This window comes from Convolutriloba macropyga, chromosome 12 (assembly GCF_964194025.1).
Source record: "Convolutriloba macropyga chromosome 12, txConMacr16.3, whole genome shotgun sequence".
Lineage (NCBI taxonomy): Eukaryota > Metazoa > Xenacoelomorpha > Acoela > Convolutidae > Convolutriloba > Convolutriloba macropyga.
The window spans coordinates 16,616,604-16,644,363 of NC_134479.1; the positions used below are offsets into that span (position 1 = coordinate 16,616,604).

At 32.9% G+C, this 27,760-nt stretch overlaps 2 protein-coding genes across 2 annotated transcripts in view; both read left to right on the forward strand.

Annotated features, from left to right (window-relative positions):
* LOC142350884 (cytochrome b5 reductase 4-like) overlaps window positions 1-22,347 on the forward strand; it is a 35,813-nt gene extending 13,466 nt beyond the window's left edge. Inside the window, exons 3-4 of the mRNA XM_075402868.1 lie at window positions 18,322-18,516; window positions 21,154-22,347. Of these exons, the coding sequence (XP_075258983.1) occupies window positions 18,322-18,516; window positions 21,154-22,244 (1,286 nt within the window). The 3' untranslated portion in view covers window positions 22,245-22,347. The remainder of the gene's footprint in view (window positions 1-18,321; window positions 18,517-21,153) is intronic.
* The window catches only part of LOC142350883 (polyribonucleotide 5'-hydroxyl-kinase Clp1-like), a 438,433-nt gene that overhangs the window by 404,443 nt on the left and 6,230 nt on the right, over window positions 1-27,760 (forward strand). The gene's annotated exons all lie outside the window — the stretch shown is intronic.

Here is a 27,760-nt window from a genome sequence, read left to right on the forward strand (position 1 = left end):
TTTACTGTTGTTTTTTATTTTTGATCGAATTTTTTCTAAATGGTTTTCCCAACCCATTCATTGTTCATTCTAGGCCTAGTTTTTCTCTTTCTCGCTAGTTTTTGTTGTTCACATGCGGCATTTTGACCTTGATTTTCAGTTTTTTTAAAAAAATTATGAACTGATTTTTTTGGAAATGGTTTTTGCAATTCACTCATGGTCCATTATAGGTCTAGTTTTTGTTAAACAAAGTTCTTGATCAGAAATCTTTGTTATTCAATCAATTTTTTTTGAGTTGTTCGTCAGGACTTTTCCTGCTATGTTTTTTGTTTACAATTCAAAGAACATGATTTGAATTGGGGCGCTGTCTTTTTTTTAAAGATCTGTCTACGCATTTTTATGATTTTTGGAGTCAAATTGGAGTAATGAAACAGGAAATGGAGGAAAAAAGCGAGTGGTTTTGCGGCGTGAATTTTTTTCGCTCTAATTTTAAAGTAGAGTGAAAAAACGGTGTTTGAACAAAAATGCGCCTTCTTGCTAGTGATTTTCTGTTCCCATTCGGCAATTGAACCTTGACTTTTACTGTTTTTTTTATTTTTGATTGGATTTTTTCTAAATGGTTTTCCCAACCCATTCATTGTTCATTCTAGGCCTAGTTTTTCTCTTTCTCGCTAGTTTTTGTTGTTCACATGCGGCATTTTGACCTTGATTTTCAGTTTTTTTTTAAAAAAAAATTGAACTGATTTTTTGAAATGGTTTTTGAAATTCACTCTTGGTCCATTTGAGGTCTAGTTTTTGTTAAACAAAGTTCTTGATCAGAAATCTTTGTTATTCAATCAAATTTCTTTGAGTTGTTCGTCAGGACTTTTCCTGCTATGTTTTTTGTTTACAATTCAAAGAATATGATTTGAATTGGGGCGCTGCCTTTTTTAAAGATCTTTTCATGCATTTTTATGATTTTTGGAGTCAAATTGGAGTAATGAAACAGGAAATGGAGGAAAAAGGCGAGTGGTTTTGCGGCGTGAATTTTTGTCGCTCTAATTTTAAAGTAGATTGAGAAAACGGTGTTTGAACAAAAATGCGCCTTCTTGCTAGTGGTTTTTTGTTCCCATTCGGCAATTTCACCTTGATTTTTACTGTTTTTTTTAAATTTTTGATCGGATTGTTTCTAAATGGTTTTCCCAATCAATTCATTGTTCATTCTAGGCCTAGTTTTTCTCTTTCTCGCTATTTTTTTTGTTCACATGCGGCATTTTGAACTCGATTTTCAGTTTTTTTAAAAAAAATTTTGAACTGATTTTTTGAAATGGTTTTTGAAGTTCACTCTTGGTCCATTTGAGGTCTTTTTTTTGTTAAACAAAGTTCTTGATCAGAAATCTTTGTTATTCAATCAAATTTCTTTGAGTTGTTCGTCAGGACTTGTCCTGCTATGTTTTTTGTTAAGAATCTGATTTGTATTGGGGCGCTGTCTTTGTTTTAAAGATCTGTTCACACATTTTCATGATTTTTGAAGTCAAATTGGAGTAGTGATTTTTGTCACGCCGAAACAGGAAATGGATCGAAAAAGCGAGTGGTTTTGCGGCGTGGATTTTTTTCGCTCTAATTTTAAAGTAGAGTGAGAAAACGGTGTTTGAACAAAAATGCGCCTTCTTGCTAGTGGTTTTTTGTTCCCATTCGGCAATTTCACCTTGATTTGTACTGTTTTTTTTATTTTTGATCGGATTTTTTCTAAATGGTTTTCCCAACCCATTCATTGTTCATTCTAGGCCTACTTTTTCTCTTTCTCGCTGGTTTTTGTTTTTCACATGCGGCATTTTGACCTTGATTTTCAGTTTTTTTTAAAAAAAAAATTGAACTGATTTTTTGAAATGGTTTTTGAAATTCACTCTTGGTCCATTTGAGGTCTAGTTTTTGTTAAACAAAGTTCTTGATCAGAAATCTTTGTTATTCAATCAAATTTCTCTGAGTTGTTCGTCAGGACTTGTCCTGCTATGTTTTTTGTTAAGAATCTGATTTGTATTGGGGCGCTGTCTTTGTTTTAAAGATCTGTTCACACATTTTCATGATTTTTGAAGTCAAATTGGAGTAGTGATTTTTGTCACGCCGAAACAGGAAATGGATCGAAAAAGCGAGTGGTTTTGCGGCGTGGATTTTTTTCGCTCTAATTTTAAAGTAGAGTGAGAAAACGGTGTTTGAACAAAAATGCGCCTTCTTGCTAGTGGTTTTTTGTTCCCATTCGGCAATTTCACCTTGATTTGTACTGTTTTTTTTATTTTTGATCGGATTTTTTCTAAATGGTTTTCCCAACCCATTCATTGTTCATTCTAGGCCTACTTTTTCTCTTTCTCGCTAGTTTTTGTTGTTCACATGCGGCATTTTGACCTTGATTTTCAGTTTTTTTTTAAAAAAATTGAACTGATTTTTTGAAATGGTTTTTGAAATTCACTCTTGGTCCATTTGAGGTCTAGTTTTTGTTAAACAAAGTTCTTGATCAGAAATCTTTGTTATTCAATCAAATTTCTCTGAGTTGTTCGTCAGGACTTGTCCTGCTATGTTTTTTGTTAAGAATCTGATTTGTATTGGGGCGCTGTCTTTGTTTTAAAGATCTGTTCACACATTTTCATGATTTTTGAAGTCAAATTGGAGTAGTGATTTTTGTCACGCTGAAACAGGAAATGGAGCGAAAGAGCGAGTGGTTTTGCGGCGTGAATTTTTTTCGCTCTAATTTTAAAGTAGAGTGAAAAAACGGTGTTTGAACAAAAATGCGCCTTCTTGCTAGTGATTTTCTGTTCCCATTCGGCAATTGCACCTTGATTTTTACTGTTTTTTTTAATTTTTGATCGGATTTTTTCTAAATGGTTTTCCCAAACCATTCTTTGTTCATTCTAGGCCTAGTTTTTCTCTTTCTCGCTAGTTTTTGTTGTTCACATGCGGCATTTTGACCTTGATTTTCAGTTTTTTTTAAAAAATATTATGAACTGATTTTTTTGGAAATGGTTTTTGCAATTCACTCATGGTCCATTATAGGTCTAGTTTTTGTTAATCAAAATTCTTGATCAAAAATCTTTGTTATTCAATCAAATTTCTTTGAGTTTTACGTCAGGACTTGTCCTGCTATGTTTTTTGTTAAGAATCTGATTTGTATTGGGGCGCTGTCTTTGTTTTAAAGATCTGTTCACACATTTTCATGATTTTTGAAGTCAAATTGGAGTAGTGATTTTTGTCACGCTGAAACAGGAAATGGAGCGAAAAAGCGAGTGGTTTTGCGGCGTGATTTTTTTTCGCTCTAATTTTAAAGTAGAGTGAAAAAACGATGTTTGAACAAAAATGCGCCTTCTTGCTAGTGATTTTCTGTTCCCATTCGGCAGTTGCACCTTGATTTTTACTGTTTTTTTTTATTTTTGATCGGATTTTTTCTAAATGGTTTTCCCAAACCATTCTTTGTTCATTCTAGGCCTAGTTTTTCTCTTTCTCGCTAGTTTTTGTTGTTCACATGCGGCATTTTGACCTTGATTTTCAGTTTTTTTAGAAAATATTATGAACTGATTTTTTTGGAAATGGTTTTTGCAATTCACTCATGGTCCATTATAGGTCTAGTTTTTGTTAATCAAAATTCTTGATCAAAAATCTTTGTTATTCAATCAAATTTCTTTGAGTTGTTCGTCAGGACTTGTCCTGCTATGTTTTTTGTTAAGAATCTGATTTGTATTGGGGCGCTGTCTTTGTTTTAAAGATCTGTTCACACATTTTCATGATTTTTGAAGTCAAATTGGAGTAGTGATTTTTGTCACGCTGAAACAGGAAATGGAGCGAAAAAGCGAGTGGTTTTGCGGCGTGAATTTTTTTCGCTCTAATTTTAAAGTAGAGTGAAAAAACGGTGTTTGAACAAAAATGCGCCTTCTTGCTAGTGATTTTCTGTTCCCATTCGGCAATTGCACCTTGATTTTTACTGTTTTTTTTATTTTTGATCGGATTTTTTCTAAATGGTTTTCCCAAACCATTCTTTATTCATTCTAGGCCTAGTTTTTCTCTTTCTCGCTAGTTTTTGTTGTTCACATGCGGCATTTTGACCTTGATTTTCAGTTTTTTTGAAAAAATATTATGAACTGATTTTTTTGGAAATGGTTTTTGCAATTCACTCATGGTCCATTATAGGTCTAGTTTTTGTTAATCAAAATTCTTGATCAAAAATCTTTGTTATTCAATCAAATTTCTTTGAGTTGTACGTCAGGACTTGTCCTGCTATGTTTTTTGTTTACAATTAAAAGAATTTGATTTGTATTGGGGCGCTGTCTTTTTTTTAAGATCTGTTCACCCATTTTCATGATTTTTGAAGTCAAATTGAAGTAGTGATTTTGGTCACGCCGAAACAGGAAATGGAGGAAAAAAGCGAGTGGTTTTGCGGCGTGGATTTTTTTCGCTCTAATTTAAAAGTAGAGTGAGAAAACGGTGTTTGAACAAAAATGCGCCTTCTTGCTAGTGGTTTTTTGTTCCCATTCGGCAATTTCACCTTGATTTTTACTGTTTTTTTTAATTTTTGATCGGATTTTTTCTAAATGGTTTTCCCAATCCATCCATTGTTCATTCTAGGCCTAGTTTTTCTCTTTCTCGCTAGTTTTTTTTTGTTCACATGCGGCATTTTGACCTCGATTTTCAGTTTTAAAAAAAAACTTTGAACTGATTTTTTGAAATGGTTTTTGAAATTCAATCCTAGTCCATTTGAGGTCTAGTTTTTGTTAAACAAAGTTCTTGATCAGAAATCTTTGTTATTCAATCAAATTTCTTTGAGTTGTTCGTCAGGACTTGTCCTGCTATGTTTTTTGTTAAGAATCTGATTTGTATTGGGGCGCTGTCTTTTTTTTAAAGATCTGTTCACATATTTTCATGATTTTTGAAGTCAAATTGGAGTAGTGATTTTTGTCACGCTGAAACAGGAAATGGAGCGAAAAAGCGATTGGTTTTGCGGCGTGAATTTTTTTCGCTCTAATTTTAAAGTAGAGTGAGAAAACGGTGTTTGAACAAAAATGCGCCTTCTGGCTAGTGGTTTTTTGTTCCCATTCGACAATTTCACCTTGATTTTTAATGTTTTTTTAAAAATTTTGATCGGATTTTTTTCTAAATGGTTTTCCCAATCCATTCATTGTTCATTCTAGGCCTAGTTTTTCTCTTTCTCGCTAGTTTTTTTTTGTTCACATGCGGCATTGTGACCTTGATTTTCAGTTTTTTTTTAAAAAAATTTTGAACTGATTTTTTGAAATGGTTTTTGCAATTCACTCATGGCCCATTATAGGTCTAGTTTTTGTTAAACAAAGTTCTTGATCAGAAATCTTTGTTATTCAATCAAATTTCTTTGAGTTGTTCGTCAGGACTTGTCCTGCTATGTTTTTTGTTTACAATTAAAATAATTTGATTTGTATTGGGGCGCTGTCTTTTTTTAAGATCTTCTGTTCACCCATTTTCATGATTTTTGAAGTCAAATTGGAGTAGTGATTTTGGTCACGCCGAAACAGGAAATGGATCGGATTTTTTCTAAATGGTTTTCCCAATCCATTCATTGTTCATTCTAGGCCTAGTTTTTCTCTTTCTCGCTAGTTTTTTTTGTTCACATGCGGTATTTTGACCTTGATTTTCAGTTTTTTTTGAAAAAAATTTTGAACTGATTTTTTGAAATGGTTTTTGCAATTCACTCTTGGTCCATTTGAGGTCTAGTTTTTGTTAAACAAAGTTCTTGATCAGAAATCTTTGTTATTCAATCAAATTTCTTTGAGTTGTTCGTCAGGACTTGTCCTGCTATGTTTTTTGTTAAGAATCTGATTTGTATTGGGGCGCTGTCTTTTTTTTTAAAGATCTGTTCAGACATTTTCATGATTTTTGAAGTCAAATTGGAGTAGTGATTTTTGTCACGCCGAAACAGGAAATGGAGCGAAAAATCGAGTGGTTTTGTGGCGTAAATTTTTTTTCGCTCTAATTTTAAAGTAGAGTGAAAAAACGGTCTTTGAACAAAAATGCGCCTTCTGGCTAGTGGTTTTTTGTTCCCATTCGGCAATTTCACCTTGATTTTTCTCTTTCTCGGTAGTTTTTTGTTCACTCGCTAGGATTTTTTAAATGGTTTTCCCAACACATTCATTGTTCATTCTAGGCCTAGTTTTTCTCTTTCTCGCTAGTTTTTTTTGTTCACATGCGGCATTTTGACCTTGATTTTCAGTTTTTTTAAAAAAATTTTGAACTGATTTTTTGAAATGGTTTTTGCAATTCACTCATTGTCCATTATAGGTCTAGTTTTTGTTAACCAAAGTTCTTGATCAGAAATCTTTGTTATTCAATCAAATTTCTTTGAGTTGTTCGTCAGGACTTGTCCTGCTCTGTTTTTTGTTTACAATTCAAAGAATATGATTTGTATTGGGGCGCTGTCTTTTTTTAAAGATCTGTTCACACATTTTCATTATTTTTGAAGTCAAATTGGAGTAGTGATTTTTGTCACGCCGAAACAGGAAATGGAGCGAAAAATCGAGTGGTTTTGTGGCGTAAATTTTTTTTCGCTCTAATTTTAAAGTAGAGTGAAAAAACGGTCTTTGAACAAAAATGCGCCTTCTGGCTAGTGGTTTTTTGTTCCCATTCGGCAATTTCACCTTGATTTTTCTCTTTCTCGGTAGTTTTTTGTTCACTCGCTAGGATTTTTTAAATGGTTTTCCCAACACATTCATTGTTCATTCTAGGCCTAGTTTTTCTCTTTCTCGCTAGTTTTTTTTGTTCACATGCGGCATTTTGACCTTGATTTTCAGTTTTTTTAAAAAAATTTTGAACTGATTTTTTGAAATGGTTTTTGCAATTCACTCATTGTCCATTATAGGTCTAGTTTTTGTTAACCAAAGTTCTTGATCAGAAATCTTTGTTATTCAATCAAATTTCTTTGAGTTGTTCGTCAGGACTTGTCCTGCTCTGTTTTTTGTTTACAATTCAAAGAATATGATTTGTATTGGGGCGCTGTCTTTTTTTAAAGATCTGTTCACACATTTTCATTATTTTTGAAGTCAAATTGGAGTAGTGACTTTTGTCACGCCGAAACAAGAAATTGAGCGGAAAAGCGAGTGGTTTTGCGGCGTGAATTTTTTTCGCTCTATTTTTAAAGTAGAGTGAGAAAACGGTGTTTGAACAAAAATGCGCCTTCTTGCTAGTGGTTTTTTGTTCCCATTCGGCAATTTCACCTTGATTTTTACTGTTTTTTTTTATTTTTGATCGGTTTTTTAAATGGTTCTCCAAATCCATTCATTGTTCAGTCTAGGCCTAGTTTTTCTCCTTCTCGCTAGTTTTTTTTTGTTCACATGAGGCATTTTGACCTTGATTTTCAGTTTTTTTGAAAAAAAATTTGAACTGATTTTTTTGGAAATGGTTTTTGCAATTCACTCTTGGTCCATTATAGGTCTAGTTTTTGTTAAACAAAGTTCTTGATCAGAAATCTTTGTTATTCAATCAAATTTCTTTGAGTTGTTCGTCAGGACTTGTCCTGCTCTGTTTTTTGTTTACAATTCAAAGAATATGATTTGTATTGGGGCGCTGTCTTTTTTTAAAGATCTGTTCACACATTTTTATTATTTTTGAAGCTAGTTTTTTTCTCGCTAGTTTTTTTTGTTCACATGCGGTATTTTGACCTTGATTTTCAGTTTTTTTTGAAAAAAATTTTGAACTGATTTTTTGAAATGGTTTTTGCAATTCACTCTTGGTCCATTTGAGGTCTAGTTTTTGTTAAACAAAGTTCTTGATCAGAAATCTTTGTTATTCAATCAAATTTCTTTGAGTTGTTCGTCAGGACTTGTCCTGCTATGTTTTTTGTTAAGAATCTGATTTGTATTGGGGCGCTGTCTTTTTTTTTAAAGATCTGTTCACACATTTTCATGATTTTTGAAGTCAAATTGGAGTAGTGATTTTTGTCACGCCGAAACAGGAAATGGAGCGAAAAATCGAGTGGTTTTGTGGCGTAAATTTTTTTTCGCTCTAATTTTAAAGTAGAGTGAAAAAACGGTCTTTGAACAAAAATGCGCCTTCTGGCTAGTGGTTTTTTGTTCCCATTCGGCAATTTCACCTTGATTTTTCTCTTTCTCGGTAGTTTTTTGTTCACTCGCTAGGATTTTTTAAATGGTTTTCCCAACACATTCATTGTTCATTCTAGGCCTAGTTTTTCTCTTTCTCGCTAGTTTTTTTTGTTCACATGCGGCATTTTGACCTTGATTTTCAGTTTTTTTAAAAAAATTTTGAACTGATTTTTTGAAATGGTTTTTGCAATTCACTCATTGTCCATTATAGGTCTAGTTTTTGTTAACCAAAGTTCTTGATCAGAAATCTTTGTTATTCAATCAAATTTCTTTGAGTTGTTCGTCAGGACTTGTCCTGCTCTGTTTTTTGTTTACAATTCAAAGAATATGATTTGTATTGGGGCGCTGTCTTTTTTTAAAGATCTGTTCACACATTTTCATTATTTTTGAAGTCAAATTGGAGTAGTGATTTTTGTCACGCCGAAACAGGAAATGGAGCGAAAAATCGAGTGGTTTTGTGGCGTAAATTTTTTTTCGCTCTAATTTTAAAGTAGAGTGAAAAAACGGTCTTTGAACAAAAATGCGCCTTCTGGCTAGTGGTTTTTTGTTCCCATTCGGCAATTTCACCTTGATTTTTCTCTTTCTCGGTAGTTTTTTGTTCACTCGCTAGGATTTTTTAAATGGTTTTCCCAACACATTCATTGTTCATTCTAGGCCTAGTTTTTCTCTTTCTCGCTAGTTTTTTTTGTTCACATGCGGCATTTTGACCTTGATTTTCAGTTTTTTTAAAAAAATTTTGAACTGATTTTTTGAAATGGTTTTTGCAATTCACTCATTGTCCATTATAGGTCTAGTTTTTGTTAACCAAAGTTCTTGATCAGAAATCTTTGTTATTCAATCAAATTTCTTTGAGTTGTTCGTCAGGACTTGTCCTGCTCTGTTTTTTGTTTACAATTCAAAGAATATGATTTGTATTGGGGCGCTGTCTTTTTTTAAAGATCTGTTCACACATTTTCATTATTTTTGAAGTCAAATTGGAGTAGTGACTTTTGTCACGCCGAAACAAGAAATTGAGCGGAAAAGCGAGTGGTTTTGCGGCGTGAATTTTTTTCGCTCTATTTTTAAAGTAGAGTGAGAAAACGGTGTTTGAACAAAAATGCGCCTTCTTGCTAGTGGTTTTTTGTTCCCATTCGGCAATTTCACCTTGATTTTTACTGTTTTTTTTTATTTTTGATCGGTTTTTTAAATGGTTCTCCAAATCCATTCATTGTTCAGTCTAGGCCTAGTTTTTCTCCTTCTCGCTAGTTTTTTTTTGTTCACATGAGGCATTTTGACCTTGATTTTCAGTTTTTTTGAAAAAAAATTTGAACTGATTTTTTTGGAAATGGTTTTTGCAATTCACTCTTGGTCCATTATAGGTCTAGTTTTTGTTAAACAAAGTTCTTGATCAGAAATCTTTGTTATTCAATCAAATTTCTTTGAGTTGTTCGTCAGGACTTGTCCTGCTCTGTTTTTTGTTTACAATTCAAAGAATATGATTTGTATTGGGGCGCTGTCTTTTTTTAAAGATCTGTTCACACATTTTTATTATTTTTGAAGTCAAATTGGAGTAGTGACTTTTGTCACGCCGAAACAAGAAATTGAGCGGAAAAGCGAGTGGTTTTGCGGCGTGAATTTTTTTCGCTCTATTTTTAAAGTAGAGTGAGAAAACGGTGTTTGAACAAAAATGCGCCTTCTTGCTAGTGGTTTTTTGTTCCCATTCGGCAATTTCACCTTGATTTTTACTGTTTTTTTTATTTTTGATTGGATTTTTAAATGGTTCCCCAAATCCATTCATTGTTCAGTCTAGGCCTAGTTTTTCTCTTTCTCGCTATTTTTTCTTGTTCACATGCGGCATTTTGACCTTGATTTTCAGTTTTTTTAAAAAAATTTTGAACTGATTTTTTGAAATGGTTTTTGCAATTCACTCATTGTCCATTATAGGTCTAGTTTTTGTTAACCAAAGTTCTTGATCAGAAAGCTTTGTTATTCAATCAAATTTCTTTGAGTTGTTCGTCAGGACTTGTTCTGCTATGTTTTTTGTTTACAATTAAAATAAATTGATTTGTATTGGGGCGCTGTCTTTTTTTAAGATCTTCTGTTCACCCATTTTCATGATTTTTGAAGTCAAATTGTAGTAGTGATTTTGGTCACGCCGAAACAGGAAATGTGGAAAAAAGCGAGTGGTTTTGCGGCGTGGATTTTTTTGCTCTAATTTAAAAGTAGAGTGAGAAAACGGTGTTTGAACAAAAATGCGCCTTCTTGCTAGTGGTTTTTTGTTCCCATTCGGCAATTTCACCTTGATTTTTACTGTTTTTTTTTATTTTTGATCGGTTTTTTAAATGGTTCTCCAAATCCATTCATTGTTCAGTCTAGGCCTAGTTTTTCTCCTTCTCGCTAGTTTTTTTTGTTCACATGAGGCATTTTGACCTTGATTTTCAGTTTTTTGAAAAAAAATTTGAACTGATTTTTTTGGAAATGGTTTTTGCAATTCACTCTTGGTCCTTTATAGGTCTAGTTTTTGTTAAACAAAGTTCTTGATCAGAAATCTTTGTTATTCAATCAAATTTCTTTGAGTTGTTCGTCAGGACTTGTCCTGCTCTGTTTTTTGTTTACAATTCAAAGAATATGATTTGTATTGGGGCGCTGTCTTTTTTAAAGATCTGTTCACACATTTTCATTATTTTTGAAGTCAAATTGGAGTAGTGACTTTTGTCACGCCGAAACAGGAAATTGAGCGGAAAAGCGAGTGGTTTTGCGGCGTGAATTTTTTTCGCTCTATTTTTAAAGTAGAGTGAGAAAACGGTGTTTGAACAAAAATGCGCCTTCTTGCTAGTGGTTTTTTGTTCCCATTCGGCAATTTCACCTTGATTTTTACTGTTTTTTTTTTATTTTTGATCGGATTTTTAAATGGTTCCCCAAATCCATTCATTGTTCAGTCCAGGCCTAGTTTTTCTCTTTCTCGCTATTTTTTTTGTTCACATGCGGCATTTTGACCTTGATTTTCAGTTTTTTTAAAAAAATTTTGAACTGATTTTTTGAAATGGTTTTTGCAATTCACTCATTGTCCATTATAGGTCTAGTTTTTGTTAACCAAAGTTCTTGATCAGAAATCTTTGTTATTCAATCAAATTTCTTTGAGTTGTTCGTCAGGACTTGTTCTGCTATGTTTTTTGTTTACAATTAAAATAATTTGATTTGTATTGGGGCGCTGTCTTTTTTTTAAGATCTTCTGTTCACCCATTTTCATGATTTTTGAAGCCAAATTGGAGTAGTGATTTTGGTCACGCCGAAACAGGAAATGGAAAAAAGCGAGTGGTTTTGCGGCGTGGATTTTTTTGCTCTAATTTAAAAGTAGAGTGAGAAAACGGTGTTTGAACAAAAATGCGCCTTCTTGCTAGTGGTTTTTTGTTCCCATTCGGCAATTTCACCTTGATTTTTACTGTTTTTTTTATTTATGATCGGTTTTTTAAATGGTTCTCCAAATCCATTCATTGTTCAGTCTAGGCCTAGTTTTTCTCCTTCTCGCTAGTTTTTTTTGTTCACATGAGGCATTTTGACCTTGATTTTCAGTTTTTTTGAAAAAAAATTTGAACTGATTTTTTTGGAAATGGTTTTTGCAATTCACTCTTGGTCCATTATAGGTCTAGTTTTTGTTAAACAAAGTTCTTGATCAGAAATCTTTCTTATTCAATCAAATTTCTTTGAGTTGTTCGTCAGGACTTGTCCTGCTCTGTTTTTTGTTTACAATTCAAAGAATATGATTTGTATTGGGGCGCTGTCTTTTTTTAAAGATCTGTTCACACATTTTCATTATTTTTGAAGTCAAATTGGAGTAGTGACTTTTGTCACGCCGAAACAAGAAATTGAGCGGAAAAGCGAGTGGTTTTGCGGCGTGAATTTTTTTCGCTCTATTTTTAAAGTAGAGTGAGAAAACGGTGTTTGAACAAAAATGCGCCTTCTTGCTAGTGGTTTTTTGTTCCCATTCGGCAATTTCACCCTGATTTTTACTGTTTTTTTTATTTTTGATCGGATTTTTAAATGGTTCCCCAAATCCATTCATTGTTCAGTCTAGGCCTAGTTTTTCTCTTTCTCGCTATTTTTTTTGTTCACATGCGGCATTTTGACCTTGATTTTCAGTTTTTTTAAAAAAATTTTGAACTGATTTTTTGAAATGGTTTTTGCAATTCACTCATTGTCCATTATAGGTCTAGTTTTTGTTAACCAAAGTTCTTGATCAGAAATCTTTGTTATTCAATCAAATTTCTTTGAGTTGTTCGTCAGGACTTGTTCTGCTATGTTTTTTGTTTACAATTAAAATAATTTGATTTGTATTGGGGCGCTGTCTTTTTTTTAAGATCTTCTGTTCACCCATTTTCATGATTTTTGAAGCCAAATTGGAGTAGTGATTTTGGTCACGCCGAAACAGGAAATGGAAAAAAGCGAGTGGTTTTGCGGCGTGGATTTTTTTGCTCTAATTTAAAAGTAGAGTGAGAAAACGGTGTTTGAACAAAAATGCGCCTTCTTGCTAGTGGTTTTTTGTTCCCATTCGGCAATTTCACCTTGATTTTTACTGTTTTTTTTATTTATGATCGGTTTTTTAAATGGTTCTCCAAATCCATTCATTGTTCAGTCTAGGCCTAGTTTTTCTCCTTCTCGCTAGTTTTTTTTGTTCACATGAGGCATTTTGACCTTGATTTTCAGTTTTTTTGAAAAAAAATTTGAACTGATTTTTTTGGAAATGGTTTTTGCAATTCACTCTTGGTCCATTATAGGTCTAGTTTTTGTTAAACAAAGTTCTTGATCAGAAATCTTTCTTATTCAATCAAATTTCTTTGAGTTGTTCGTCAGGACTTGTCCTGCTCTGTTTTTTGTTTACAATTCAAAGAATATGATTTGTATTGGGGCGCTGTCTTTTTTTAAAGATCTGTTCACACATTTTCATTATTTTTGAAGTCAAATTGGAGTAGTGACTTTTGTCACGCCGAAACAAGAAATTGAGCGGAAAAGCGAGTGGTTTTGCGGCGTGAATTTTTTTCGCTCTATTTTTAAAGTAGAGTGAGAAAACGGTGTTTGAACAAAAATGCGCCTTCTTGCTAGTGGTTTTTTGTTCCCATTCGGCAATTTCACCCTGATTTTTACTGTTTTTTTTATTTTTGATCGGATTTTTAAATGGTTCCCCAAATCCATTCATTGTTCAGTCTAGGCCTAGTTTTTCTCTTTCTCGCTATTTTTTTTGTTCACATGCGGCATTTTGACCTTGATTTTCAGTTTTTTTAAAAAAATTTTGAACTGATTTTTTGAAATGGTTTTTGCAATTCACTCATTGTCCATTATAGGTCTAGTTTTTGTTAACCAAAGTTCTTGATCAGAAATCTTTGTTATTCAATCAAATTTCTTTGAGTTGTTCGTCAGGACTTGTTCTGCTATGTTTTTTGTTTACAATTAAAATAATTTGATTTGTATTGGGGCTCTGTCTTTTTTTTAAGATCTTCTGTTCACCCATTTTCATGATTTTTGAAGTCAAATTGGAGTAGTGATTTTGGTCACGCCGAAACAGGAAATGGAAAAAAGCGAGTGGTTTTGCGGCGTGGATTTTTTTCGCTCTAATTTAAAAGTAGAGTGAGAAAACGGTGTTTGAACAAAAATGCGCCTTCTTGCTAGTGGTTTTTTGTTCCCATTCGGCAATTTCACCTTGATTTTTACTGTTTTTTTATATTTGATCGGTTTTTTAAATGGTTCTCCAAATCCATTCATTGTTCAGTCTAGGCCTAGTTTTTCTCCTTCTCGCTAGTTTTTTTTGTTCACATGAGGCATTTTGACCTTGATTTTCAATTTTAAAAAAAAAATTTGAATTGATTTTTTGAAATGGTTTTTGCAATTCACTCTTGGTCCATTTGAGGTTTAGTTTTTGTTAAACAAAGTTCTTGATCAGAAATCTTTTTTATTCAATCAAATTTCTTTGAGTTGTTCGTCAGGACTTGTCCTGCTATGTTTTTTGTTAAGAATCTGATTTGTATTGGGGCGCTGTCTTTTTTTAAAGATCTGTTCACACATTTTCATGATTTTTGAAGTCAAATTGGAGTAGTGATTTTTGTCACGCCGAAACAGGAAATGGTGCGAAAAAGCGAGTGGTTTTGCGGCGTGAATTTTTTTCGCTCTATTTTTAAAGTAGAGTGAGAAAACGGTGTTTGTACAAAAATGCGCCTTCTTGCTAGTGATTTTTTGTTCCCATTCGGCAAGTTCACCTTGATTTTTACTTTTGATCGGATTTTTTCTAAATGGTTTTTCCAATCCATTCATTGTTCATTCTAGGCCTAGTTTTTCTCTTTCTCGCTAGTTTTTTTTTGTTCACATGCGGCATTTTGACCTTGATTTTCAGTTTTTTTTTTAAAAAGTTTGAACTGATTTTTTTAAATGGTTTTTGCAATTCACTCATGTTCCATTATAGGTCTAGTTTTTGTTAAACAAAGTTCTTGATCAGAAGTCTTTGTTATTCAATCAAATTTCTTTGAGTTGTTCGTCAGGACTTGTCCTGCTATGTTTTTTGTTTACAATTACAATTATTTGATTTGTATTGGGGCGCTGTCTTTTTTTAAGATCTTCTGTTCACCCATTTTCATGATTTTTGAAGTCAACTTGGAGTAGTGATTTTCGTCACGCCGAAACAGGAAATGGAAAAAAGCGAGTGGTTTTGTGGCGTGGATTTTTTTCGCTCTAATTTAAAAGTAGAGTGAGAAAACGGTGTTTGAACAAAAATGCGCCTTCTTGCTAGTGGTTTTTTGTTCCCATTCGGCAATTTCGCCTTGATTTTTACTGTTTTTTTAATTTTTGATCGGATTTTTAAATGGTTCTCCAAATCCATTCATTGTTCAGTCTAGGCCTAGTTTTTCTCCTTTTCGCTAGTTTTTTTTGTTCACATGCGGCATTTTGACCTTGATTTTCAATTTTTAAGAAAATTTGAACTGATTTTTTGAAATGGTTTTTGCAATTCACTCTTGGTCCCTTTGAGGTCTAGTTTTTGTTAAACAAAGTTCTTGATCAGAAATCTTTGTTATTCAATCAAATTTCTTTGAGTTGTTCGTCAGGACTTGTCCTGCTATGTTTTTTAAGAATCTGGTTTGTATTGGGGCGCTGTCTTTTTTTAAAGATCTGTTCACACATTTTCATGATTTTTGAAGTCAAATTGGAGTAGTGATTTTTTTCACGCCGAAACAGGAAATGGAGCGAAAAAGCGAGTGGTTTCGCGGCGTGAATTTTTGTCGCTCTATTTTTAAAGTAGAGTGAGAAAACGGTGTTTGAACAAAAATGCGCCTTCTTGCTAGTGGTTTTTTGTTCCCATTCGGCAAGTTCACCTTGATTTTTACTGTTTTTTTTATTTTTGATCGGATTTTTTCTAAATGGTTTTCCCAATCCATTCATTGTTCATTCTAGGCCTAGTTTTTCTCTTTCTCGCTAGTTTTTTTTCTTCACATGCGGCATTTTGACCTTGATTTTCAGTTTTTTGAAAAAAATTTTGAACTGATTTTTTGAAATTGTTTTTGCAATTCACTCATGGTCCATTATAGGTCTAGTTTTTGTTAAACAAAGTTCTTGATCAGAAATCTTTGTTTTTCAATCAAATTTCTTTGAGTTGATCGTCAGGACTTGTCCTGCTATGTTTTTTGTTTACAATTAAAATAATTTGATTTGTATTGGGGCGCGGTCTTTTTTTTAAGATCTGTTCACCCATTTTCATGATTTTTGAAGTTGAATTGGAGTAGTGATTTTTGTCACGCCGAAACAGGAAATGGAGCGAAAAAGCGAGTGGTTTCGCGGCGTGAATTTTTTTCGCTCTATTTTTAAAGTAGAGTGAGAAAACGGTGTTTGAACAAAAATGCGCCTTCTTGCTAGTGGTTTTTTGTTCCCATTCGGCAAGTTCACCTTGATTTTTACTGTTTTTTTTTATTTTTGATCGGATTTTTTCTAAATGGTTTTCCCAATCCATTCATTGTTCATTCTAGGCCTAGTTTTTCTCTTTCTCGCTAGTTTTTTTTTGTTCACATGCGGCATTTTGACCTTGATTTTCAGTTTTTTGAAAAAAATTTTGAACTGATTTTTTGAAATTGTTTTTGCAATTCACTCATGGTCCATTATAGGTCTAGTTTTTGTTAAACAAAGTTCTTGATCAGAAATCTTTGTTTTTCAATCAAATTTCTTTGAGTTGATCGTCAGGACTTCTCCTGCTATGTTTTTTGTTTACAATTAAAATAATTTGATTTGTATTGGGGCGCGGTCTTTTTTTTTAAGATCTGTTCACCCATTTTCATGATTTTTGAAGTTAAATTGGAGTAGTGATTTTGGTCACGCCGAAACAGGAAATGGAGGAAAAAAGCGAGTGGTTTTGCGGCGTGAACTTTTGTCGCTCTAATTTTAAAGTAGAGTGAGAAAACGGTGTTTGAACAAAAATGCGCCTTGCTAGTGGTTTTTTGTTCCCATTCGGCAATTTCACCTTGATTTTTACTGTTTTTTTCATTTTTGATCGGATTTTTTCTTAATGGTTTTCCCAATCCATTCATTGTTATTTCTAAGCCTAGTTTTTCTATTTCTCGCTAGTTTTTTTTGTTCACATGCGGCATTTTGACCTTGATTTTCAGTTTTTTTTTGAAAAAAATTTTGAACTGATTTTTTGAAATTGTTTTTGCAATTCACTCATGGTCCATTATAGGTCTAGTTTTTGTTAAACAAAGTTCTTGATCAGAAATCTTTGTTTTTCAATCAAATTTCTTTGAGTTGTCCGTCAGGACTTGTCCTGCTATGTTTTTTGTTTACAATTAAAATAATTTGATTTGTATTGGGGCGCTGTCTTTTTGTTAAGATCTGTTCACCCATTTTCATGATTTTTGAAGTTGAATTGGAGTAGGGATTTTGGTCACGCCGAAACAGGAAATGGAGGAAAAAAGCGAGTGGTTTTGCGGCGTGAACTTTTGTCGCTCTAATTTTAAAGTAGAGTGAGAAAACGGTGTTTGAGTGAACTTTTGTCGCTCTAATTTTAAAGTAGAGTGAGAAAACGGTGTTTGAACAAAAATGCGCCTTGCTAGTGGTTTTTTGTTCCCATTCGGCAATTTCACCTTGATTTTTACTGTTTTTTTTATTTTTGATCGGATTTTTTCTTAATGGTTTTCCCAATCCATTCATTGTTACTTCTAGGCCTAGTTTTTCTCTTTCTCGCTAGCTTTTTTTGTTCACATGCGGCATTTTGACCTTGATTTTCAGTTTTTTTAAAAAAATTTTGAACTGATTTGTTGAAAGGGTTTTTGCAATTCACTCATGGTCCATTATAGGTCTAGTTCTTGTTAAACAAAGTTCTTGATCAGAAATCTTTGCTATTCAATCAAATTTTTTGAGTTGTTCGTCAGGACTTGTCCTGCTATGTTTTTTGTTTACAATTCAAAGAATCTGATTTGTATTGGGGCGCTGTCTTTTTTTAAAGATCTGTTCACACATTTTTATGATTTTTGGAGTCAAATTGGACTAGTGATTTTGGTCACGCCGAAACAGGAAATGGAGGAAAAAAGTGAGTGGTTTTGCGGCGTGAATTTTTCTCGCTCTAATTTTAAAGTAGAGTGAGAAAACGGTGTTTGAACAACAATTCGCTTTCTCGCTAGTGGTTTTTTGTTCACATTCGGCACTTTCACCTTGATTTTTACTGTTTTTTTTCAATTTTTTGTTGGAATTTTTTTTCTAAATGGTTTTCCCAATTCACTTGAATTGTAAAAATTCTTTGAATTTTACGTCAGGACTTGTCCTGCTATGTTTTTTTTTAATTCGCTTTACCTTTTGATCACTTTTTTTCCGTTTTTCGTAAGTCACGACTTTCACGTTTTACTTCAGACTTACCTCACTCACTGTTTCAACTGAATGGGTTTTTAATCCATACACTCAATGAATTACGCAAGATAGTGAATACAGTCAAGGTCAAAGGAGCAAAATCAAAGGAGACGGGAAAAAACGATAAAGCCCGGTCATTAAGTCATTGAGAATTAGGTTATCAAAGTTCTTCAGAGTGTTTGCTAGCTGATATTGGTATTAAGCTTATTAGCGTTCAGTTTAGAAGCTGAATTATTTATTGTCTTAGAATCCAACCGAATCTATAACAATTTTTGACATTGAAAAGAAATGAAAAAAATTTGGTCAATTTATCTCTTTTTTTTCATCAAGCACGACAACGGCGGCTATTGTCCAGCAATCTGCCGGCTATGTTTACTAGTTTTTTTCATTTTTTTTACTTCAGGCCGTGATCAAATCATGCGTGGTGCAGGGATCGACGCAACAGAACTCTTCAACGAATATCATCCTTGGGTTAACGTTGAGAACATGCTGAAAACTTGCGTTGTTGGGCGATTGTCAATGACAAAGAAATTTAAAATGCCGTTGGCGCCTGTCTTGCAGACCTTGTCTGTTAACGGTGGCATTGTTTCAACTTCGGGTAGGATATCCATTTGGTTGATTGAGACTATTGGTGGAAAATTTGAGGATGAAAATGATCACCAATTCGGCTAACACACTAGAATTATGCTTGAAAAAGATTAGTACTTTATCGGGTTCTATTTTCAAAAATTGTATAAAATGTTTCAATGTATAAAATGAACTAATTCAACTGCAACAGCAAAAATTTAAAATACAAAAATTACATCTGTATTGATTATAGCTGTGAAGCGTTTCACCAACAAAGTTTCATTTCGATTTCTTTTGGTTTGTCGAACAAAAAATTGGACAGTTTTGTAATCGATTACTTGTTTGTGTTCATTGATACCCAAGCGAGGAGTGATATCAAGTGCTATCATACCTTTTTGTTAACTTATTTCTTAGTTTTATTTTGTTATTTCAGGAGAATGTTAAAGTGTGTTTTTAATGGCCAATTTTGTGCTTTTCTTGATTTTGTTTTTTGTAATTAAATAAAACCAATGAAAGAAAGAAAGATTGTTTGTTCCCTAATTGTGTAAGTGAGTTATGACCAGAAATCAGACTTCCAGAGTTTAGTTCAGTGTTTTTGTCAATAATCTAACAAAATTATTATAAATATAAGTTTTTCGTTTTTTTGGTTGTTTGTATTCTATTTTTGGCCTTTTATTGCTTAGTGTTTAGAAGTTAATTGATTAAATAAAGAGTCTGATAGATTGATGAGACTGTTTAAATTTCCAAAATTTCTTACTTTCAAAAAAGAACGGGCATGTTTCAACTATATAATAGTCACTTGGTTCTTAACTATGATTCAACAGTTGTTGAGGGCATCAAAATGCATTTGAAAGAAGTTTTGGGAATCGGAAATCTGACAAGCTTTTGATGCGTTTTTGCTGGCGAGTTTTTCTGACAAATAATTTTCTGTTTCTTATCAATGGAGCTCAAATTATGCAAATAAGTATTATGCATTTATTGCAACTAAATATATTTTCATGAACTCACTGCCGCTTAAGCTAATTTCTTACTTTTAGCGTAATTTCATGCATTTGATCAGTGGAAGTATTGTAGTTGTTCTCATTTCTTGATTCGATTCATCTATCACAGCATGGAATTGATCAACTGCTTCAATTTTAGTACAAATTTTGAACAGACAAAACAGTTTCAGACAGAATTCCGAACAAAAGTCTCAAATAGCAACGTTTTCCCTGACAAAATAGTCCCGAGAAAGCAGACAGAACAGTCCCAGACGAAAGTCCCAACTGACCATGGAATTAAACATGCACACCAATTATGAAACGAACTCCTTTAGTTATGTATATGGTTGCATGACAATTTACCCAATTTCATTTTACCCAACCTTCCGTTTTACCCAATGCCATTTAACCCAAAGCCAACTAACCCAATTCCAAAGTAGCCAATTTTGAGAATTACCCAATACCTTTGATCTGATTTTGTCAGGGAAGACGTTGCTATTTGAGACTCAAATAGCAACGTTTTCCCTGACAAAATAGTCCCGAGAAAGCAGACAGAACAGTCCCAGACGAAAGTCCCAACTGACCATGGAATTAAACATGCACACCAATTATGAAACGAACTCCTTTAGTTATGTATATGGTTGCATGACAATTTACCCAATTTCATTTTACCCAACCTTCCGTTTTACCCAATGCCATTTAACCCAAAGCCAACTAACCCAATTCCAAAGTAGCCAATTTTGAGAATTACCCAATACCTTTGATCTGATTGTAATTAATGCTGTTTTCAAGTTCAAAGCATAGTGCGTAAGGCTAATTACACCGCATAAATAAAACGGCTCTGCCATAGTTCAAAGCAAATGACGCTAAGCATGCTTTAACAAATGCGAAACAAGAGATTAAACTGCACCAAAAAGTTCAATGTCCTGAAAGGCTGCTTTTGGGTCAAAGTATCAGGTCAAAGAAACTTTTTTGTCAAAGCGGCTTTTCGGTCATTTGGGTTTTAAAATGTTTGCAATGCAATATTTAAAACAAAATTAAGGCTACTGGTCAAGCGCAGTTGGTTTAGTGGCTTGTTCACTCAGTCTGACCAGCATTCGCGGTAGTTCAATTCGCATTGGGTGAAATGCCATTGGGTAAAATGGCAGGTTGGGTAAAATGGCATTGTGTAAAATGGCATTGGGTAAAATGGTATTGGTTAAATTGTCCTGACACCATGTATTTGATTGCTTGTAACTAAACAAATACGAAGCTGATTACAACAGCTTTGCCAAATTTTGTCTCTGTATCAAGTTTTAATAGTAGTTCATATCAATTAAAGACAATGCATCCACAAGCATAGATTGTTTGTTAGTTGCTTGTAGATTTTTTGAGAAGTCTCTCAACGTTTCTTTTTGACTATTTTGTCTGGGACTGTTTTGTCTGCTTTAATTGGACTATTTTGTATGGGTCTGTTTTGTCTCCAAACGATCCCCTTATATACCTTGATTGTCAATGTCCTTTTGATTGCTTCATTTTAAAATAGTTAAGGTGTCTTTTCAGACAATTCGTATTCCAGTTTTTGAAAGCCGAAGCTGAATTTTTGTTTCAATTTTCTTCACTTAAATTTTTTGTTTTGATGTTTTGCTAAAACGAAAAAAAAATTATGTTTTCTGTGTTTTAAATGGACATCTTTCGTTGTGTTACAGCACCCTTGGAGAAACCCTTCTTTGATTGGATGCAAGATGACAATTATGTCTACTTGTTTGTTACCATAAATCAGGAAATGCTTCTTAGAAAAGAATACGTCACAATTATTCACTCAAATGACACAAACGAAATAAAGGTATACGTCTATATCAAAAGCCACTGTTTCTTTCTGGGCTTCAAGCTTTCAGGTCAGATAATTTCTGTTAATTTTGATATAGAAAATAACAAAAATATCAAAATTTCTCTTGAAAAGAAGGAAAAATCTGCGTGGAAGAAAATAGGCGCCGCTTTGAGCGATAACAAATCTTTTACGAAGGTGCAAGCTCTACCAAAGCTGAAGTTCCCGACATATCTGGAAGAGAAAACTCAACTTACACATGATTCATTTTTATTCACATTCCGACATGCAAAGAATGCAATTTTGCGAGTTCCGATTGGTCGACATGTACATATATTACTGCCTAATAACCAATCACTAATCAGACCCTACACACCTGTTCCGAAAGCAGTAACAAGTAGAAGCAAAAACGATGGCACACAAACTACTTTGCTCATCAAAGTTTATCAAGATGGAATGTTCACCTCAAAATTATCGGAAGTCAAAATTGGAGATAAGATTTTAATGAGTATTCCCGAAGGAGCTTTTGACCTTCAAAAAGTTCAAGATGCTGTTTCGATAACATTATTCGCGGCTGGTACGGGAATAACACCAATGTTGGGAATAATACAGCATTGCTTGATAGAACAGTTCCTGGAAATTAGAAAACTGAGGCTGATATTCTTCAACAAGACCGAAAATGACATGATGTTGAAAGAGGATCTTGAGAAGCTAGCGGTTAAATTTCCGAACAATTTCAAAATTACCCATGTGTTATCTGCATCTTCAAGTTCGTGGAATGGCAAAACTGGCAGAATTTCAGAAAATTTGGTTCGTGAAATAGTGCCTCAAATCGTAGTTGAAAACGACGATTTGGCAGACGATGAAAAGCTACTTTGTGCATGTGGTCCGAAACCGTTCACAGATTTAACTGTTCAAATTCTGAAGAGGTTAAATGTTTCAGAAAGCTGTATTTACCCATTTAGTGGATAGATAGTCGAACTCATTGAATGATGCGCTAATAATTTTTAATCCGCTAAATGTTGCTCGATATTGTCTTTACCGTAAAGTAGTTAGAGTAAATATCTATATATGAGTTTTTCATAGAAAGTTTGCCGAAGCTTGAAAGAAAATTTTTGAACTGTATTTACGGCTCTTCGGTATTCTGTAACATTTGTTCAGATCAAAGGGTGTTTTGTCACTGGTGAGGAAAAATGTGCTTAGATTATACTTCAAGGGAATGTGAAAACAATGGTTTGCTTTTTTTAAATAACGCAAAGCGATAGGTGGGGCTATTATTGACCTTCTCTTGGTCTTTTAACGACTCGAAGACCGGAAGTACCATTTGATTGAACGGAGTTTTGACCTATAAGCGGAATTGAGTGAAATGGCTTTGTGAAATAATTGATGATGAGAGAGAAAAGTTTTTTTGATTATGAGCTGACTATTCGACTTCAAAGAGAGAATGGCGCATATAGGTTTTATTGGCGCATAAACGTTTTAAGCCTTTTTTTCGTGAAATGATTTTTCATCGATATTGAATTAATGTCTAACTCGTGCTTTTGAGAGCCCATAATGCGTTTCAAAGGCAAAATGAGCTCGTCATTCAATTTTTAGTTAGCTATTGGCTTATTGCCATGTTGCGTTTTTTTGGACCCTTGAGCAAAATTTTTCTCAAAAGATCCTGTTATATGCCAACTTCTTTTTCGGAATTGATGCATTGAACGCCTCTGTTTAGCGTGAGGTTTTTTTGTTTTCATAAAATTGTAATCCGGTTTTCAAATCCGATTTTTATGGTTTTGTCAAAGTTTTTCACAGTTTTTTGTTTTTTTCGATGTTATTTCCTAGGAAATATTTCTGTGCACCGTCAGTAATTTAAATTTCATGTTGTTAAACTAAAATTTGTTGCAAGTTTATAAGTGTTTCAGTCTTTTTGTGCAATGTTTTGCTCGACTTATTTTCTACCGCGCTAAAATTCGGTAAAAAATTTTATTCATAAGTATTGAATTTTTTTCCAGAGTATCTCAATTGTTTGAATATTTCAATAGTTTTGGTTATGCAGGAGAATGGCTGTGTAGTTTTTCTAAGCCTCCTATGCTAAATAATGAAGCGTCTTTGTTTTTCTGCTTCATTTTTTCCTGTTTAACTTAAAAAATTACAAAGTATTCTGTTTTTTTTTTAATTATCTCTCCGTGTTCTCTGCGTTCTAGCAAGTTCTAGGACTCTGCCTTGTTTTGAGATCTGTAATTTTAATTTTATTCAATTTCTTATCCGTTGATGAAAAATTAATTGATTTTAGCATTTTTCTTAGATTTTTTCTCCAATTTTTTGGTTTATGATTGATTTCATTCAAAATAGTGCAGCTGAATAGAATAAAAGTTTCGACTGATATTTTTTTTTGCAAATTTTCTCGGGAGTTGCTTTTGGTAATTAATGACGATTTACCTTTTTTATTTTTTATATCCTCCGTTTCATGATCAATTCAAGTTTTTCAATAGATTGAATTCATTTCGTGCGAGAAGTTTGTCTTAATTTCGCCTTAATTGCTGTTACGGCAAAATCAAAAATATATGAGTCGCGGAGTTCTAAGTTTTACGACCGTTATGATGGGTTACTTCATTACATATCTGAGCACGATCTGTTTTTTGAGCACAAGTGTATGTGTCTATCATAAGAATTTTGGCTCTTTTTCAATGTTACCAGATTTCTCTATGTAAAATAAAACCAAACGTTTCTATTCAAACGAAACTTTGCGGTTTAAAGTTTTAACAGAACAATGAGTTTTTCCATCAAAATACGTTTTAAGTTTCAAATCAAAGCGGCTGTTTTTTAAGCTTATTTAAATGATGTTGATGCTCAAATTTTTTTCGTTATGACATGGGTGTAATTTTTTAACCAAGTGTTCTAATCAAAACTGATGAAGTAAAGAATGAATGTTTTAAGACAAACGATTTTTTTTGGCTGCAATTACGGTTTTTTTGTGAAGTTCTAGTGCTTCGAATTGCTTCCTGAATACTTCTGGGTTTGCTTTTTATTGGATATTTCTTCCAGATTGTTTAATTATGTCATCAAGTTTTTTGTTAGAACAATACGTCGTAACGATCTTTTCAAATAGGCTTTTTGTTCATTCTTTGATCCAATTTCGATTGAATTATGCGCATGAAATTATTTTCACTTTTAAATGAGCCAGTTTTGGACAATCGCATGATTAAGTTTTTGTTCGCACGTAATTTAACACCTCTTAAAAATGACTTTCTTAAGTCACATTTTTTTCTTTACTTTAATTCAAGGAGATAAGAATACGTGTGTCCGTGTCACTCTAATTAATATAATTTGAGAGCAGCTAATGGAAGCAGCAATAGGTTATAAAGATTCTTAATAAAAATATAACATCTCAGCAAGAAAATAATTTTGAAAAAGCTGAAAAATTTTCTTGCTGAGATGTTATATTTTGATTAAGAATGATTATAACCTATTGCTGCTTGTATTAGCTGCTCTCAAATAAAATCAACCGCGGCTCTTTTTCTGCCAGTTATGTTTGTTTGTTTCTTTTTTTCGGTTTGTTTTTGTTTCTGAGATTTTGGGTTAATTTTTGTGTTCCAATCATCTTTAAATAGACTCATCTGAACAAAATTGACTTATATATTTTATTTAAAAATAGTTTCTTGAAGTAGGATAATAATAGGTACGAGTATTTGAATAGTGTTAAAGGCGTGATTTTTTCTATTATTATGGATATTTTTGGATGAAAAGTAAGTAGCTCCAAAACGCTGCTAACAAGGAATGAATAGTAGGCTCCGAAAAAAAGGTTCAAGATAGTCTCGAAATTCTTGAAAAGGATGCAAAAAAGTTGGTTAATTACTTTGGTTGCAATTCTCTTAGGCTCAATGCTGACAAAACGGAATTCATTGTTTTTGGCTCCACAGAATCTAAAGATATGTCAGTTAATATCGATGGACAAAAAATTAAAGAAAAAACGGAAGTAAAATATCTTGGGGTTACTATTGATAAAAAACTCACCTTTCAATCCGAAGTAAAAAATATTTTACGAAGTATGGCACAAGGCATAAAATCAATCTATACATTACGGAACTGCGTTCCTGAAAGCTTCAAAAAAACACTTATTAACTCTCTTGTTATTTCTTGCTGAGATGTTATATTTTCTTGCTGAGATTTTATATTTTGATTAAGAATGATTATAACCTATTGCTGCTTGTATTAGCTGCTCTCAAATAAAATCAACTGCGGCTCTTTTTCTGCCAGTTATCTTTGTTTGTTTGTTTTTTTTCGGTTTGTTTTTGTTTCTGAGATTTTGGGTTGATTTTTTCTGTGTTCCAATCATTTTTAAATAGACTCATCTGAACAAAATTGACTTATATATTTTATTTAAAAATAGTTCCTTGAAATAGGATAATAATAGGTACGAGTATTTGAACAGTGTTAAAGGCGTGATTTTTTCTTTTATTATGGATATTTTTGGATGAAAAGTAAGTAGCTCCAAAACGCTGCTAACAAGGAATGAATAGTAGGCTCCGAAAAAAGGTTCAAAATAGTCTCGAACTTCCTGAAAAGGATGTAAAAAAGTTGGTTAATTACTTTGGTTGCAATTGTCTTAGGCTCAATGCTGACAAAACGGAATTCATTGTTTTTCGCTCCACAGAATCTAAAGATATGTCAGTTAATATTGATGGACAAAAAATTAAAGAAAAAACGGAAGTAAAATATCTTGGGGTTACTATTGATAAAAAACTCACCTTTCAATCCGAAGTAAAAAATATTTTACGAAGTATGGCACAAGGCATAAAATCAATCTATACATTACGGAACTGCGTTCCTGAAAGCTTCAAAAAAACACTTATTAACTCTCTTGTTATTTCTTGCTGAGATGTTATATTTTCTTGCTGAGATTTTATATTTTGATTAAGAATAATTATAACCTATTGCTGCTTGTATTAGCTGCTCTCAAATAAAATCAACTGCGGCTCTTTTTCTGCCAGTTATGTTTGTTTGTTTTTTTCGGTTTGTTTTTGTTTCTTAGATTTTGGGTTGATTTTTTCTGTGTTCCAATCATTTTTAAATAGACTCATCTGAACAAAATTGACTTATATATTTTAATTAAAAATAGTTCCTTGAAATAGGATAATAATAGGTACGAGTATTTGAACAGTGTTAAAGGCGTGATATTTTCTATTATTATGGATATTTTTGGATGAAAAGTAAGTAGCTTCAAAACGCTGCTAACAAGGAATGAATAGTAGGCTCCGAAAAAAAGGTTCAAAATAGTCTCGAACTTCTTGAAAAGGATGTAAAAAAGTTGGTTAATTACTTTGGTTGCAATTCTCTTAGGCTCAATGCTGACAAAACGGAATTCATTGTTTTTGGCTCCACAGAATCTAAAGATATGTCAGTTAATATTGATGGACAAAAAATTAAAGAAAAAACGGAAGTAAAATATCTTGGGGTTACTATTGATAAAAACTCACCTTTCAATCCGAAGTAAAAAATATTTTACGAAGTATGGCACAAGGCATAAAATCAATCTATACATTACGGAACTGCGTTCCTGAAAGCTTCAAAAAAACACTTATTAACTCTCTTGTTATTTCTTGCTGAGATGTTATATTTTCTTGCTGAGATGTTATATTTTGATTAAGAATAATTATAACCTATTGCTGCTTGTATTAGCTGCTCTCAAATAAAATCAACTGCGGCTCTTTTTCTGCCAGTTATGTTTGTTTGTTTTTTTTCGGTTTGTTTTTGTTTCTGAGATTTTGGGTTGATTTTTTCTGTGTTCCAATCATTTTTAAATAGACTCATCTGAACAAAATTGACTTATATATTTTATTTAAAAATAGTTCCTTGAAATAGGATAATAATAGGTACGAGTATTTGAACAGTGTTAAAGGCGTGATTTTTTCTATTATTATGGATATTTTTGGATGAAAAGTAAGTAGCTCCAAAACGCTGCTAACAAGGAATGAATAGTAGGCTCCGAAAAAAAGGTTCAAAATAGTCTCGAACTTCTTGAAAAGGATGTAAAAAAGTTGGTTAATTACTTTGGTTGCAATTCTCTTAGGCTCAATGCTGACAAAACGGAATTCATTGTTTTTGGCTCCACAGAATCTAAAGATATGTCAGTTAATATTGATGGACAAAAAATTAAAGAAAAAATGGAAGTAAAATATCTTGGGGTTACTATTGATAAAAAACTCACCTTTCAATCCGAAGTAAAAAATATTTTACGAAGTATGGCACAAGGCATAAAATCAATCTATACATTACGGAACTGCGTTCCTGAAAGCTTCAAAAAAACACTTATTAACTCTCTTGTTATTTCTTGCTGAGATGTTATATTTTCTTGCTGAGATGTTATATTTTGATTAAGAATAATTATAACCTATTGCTGCTTGTATTAGCTGCTCTCAAATAAAATCAACTGCGGCTCTTTTTCTGCCAGTTATGTTTGTTTGTTTTTTTTCGGTTTGTTTTTGTTTCTGAGATTTTGGGTT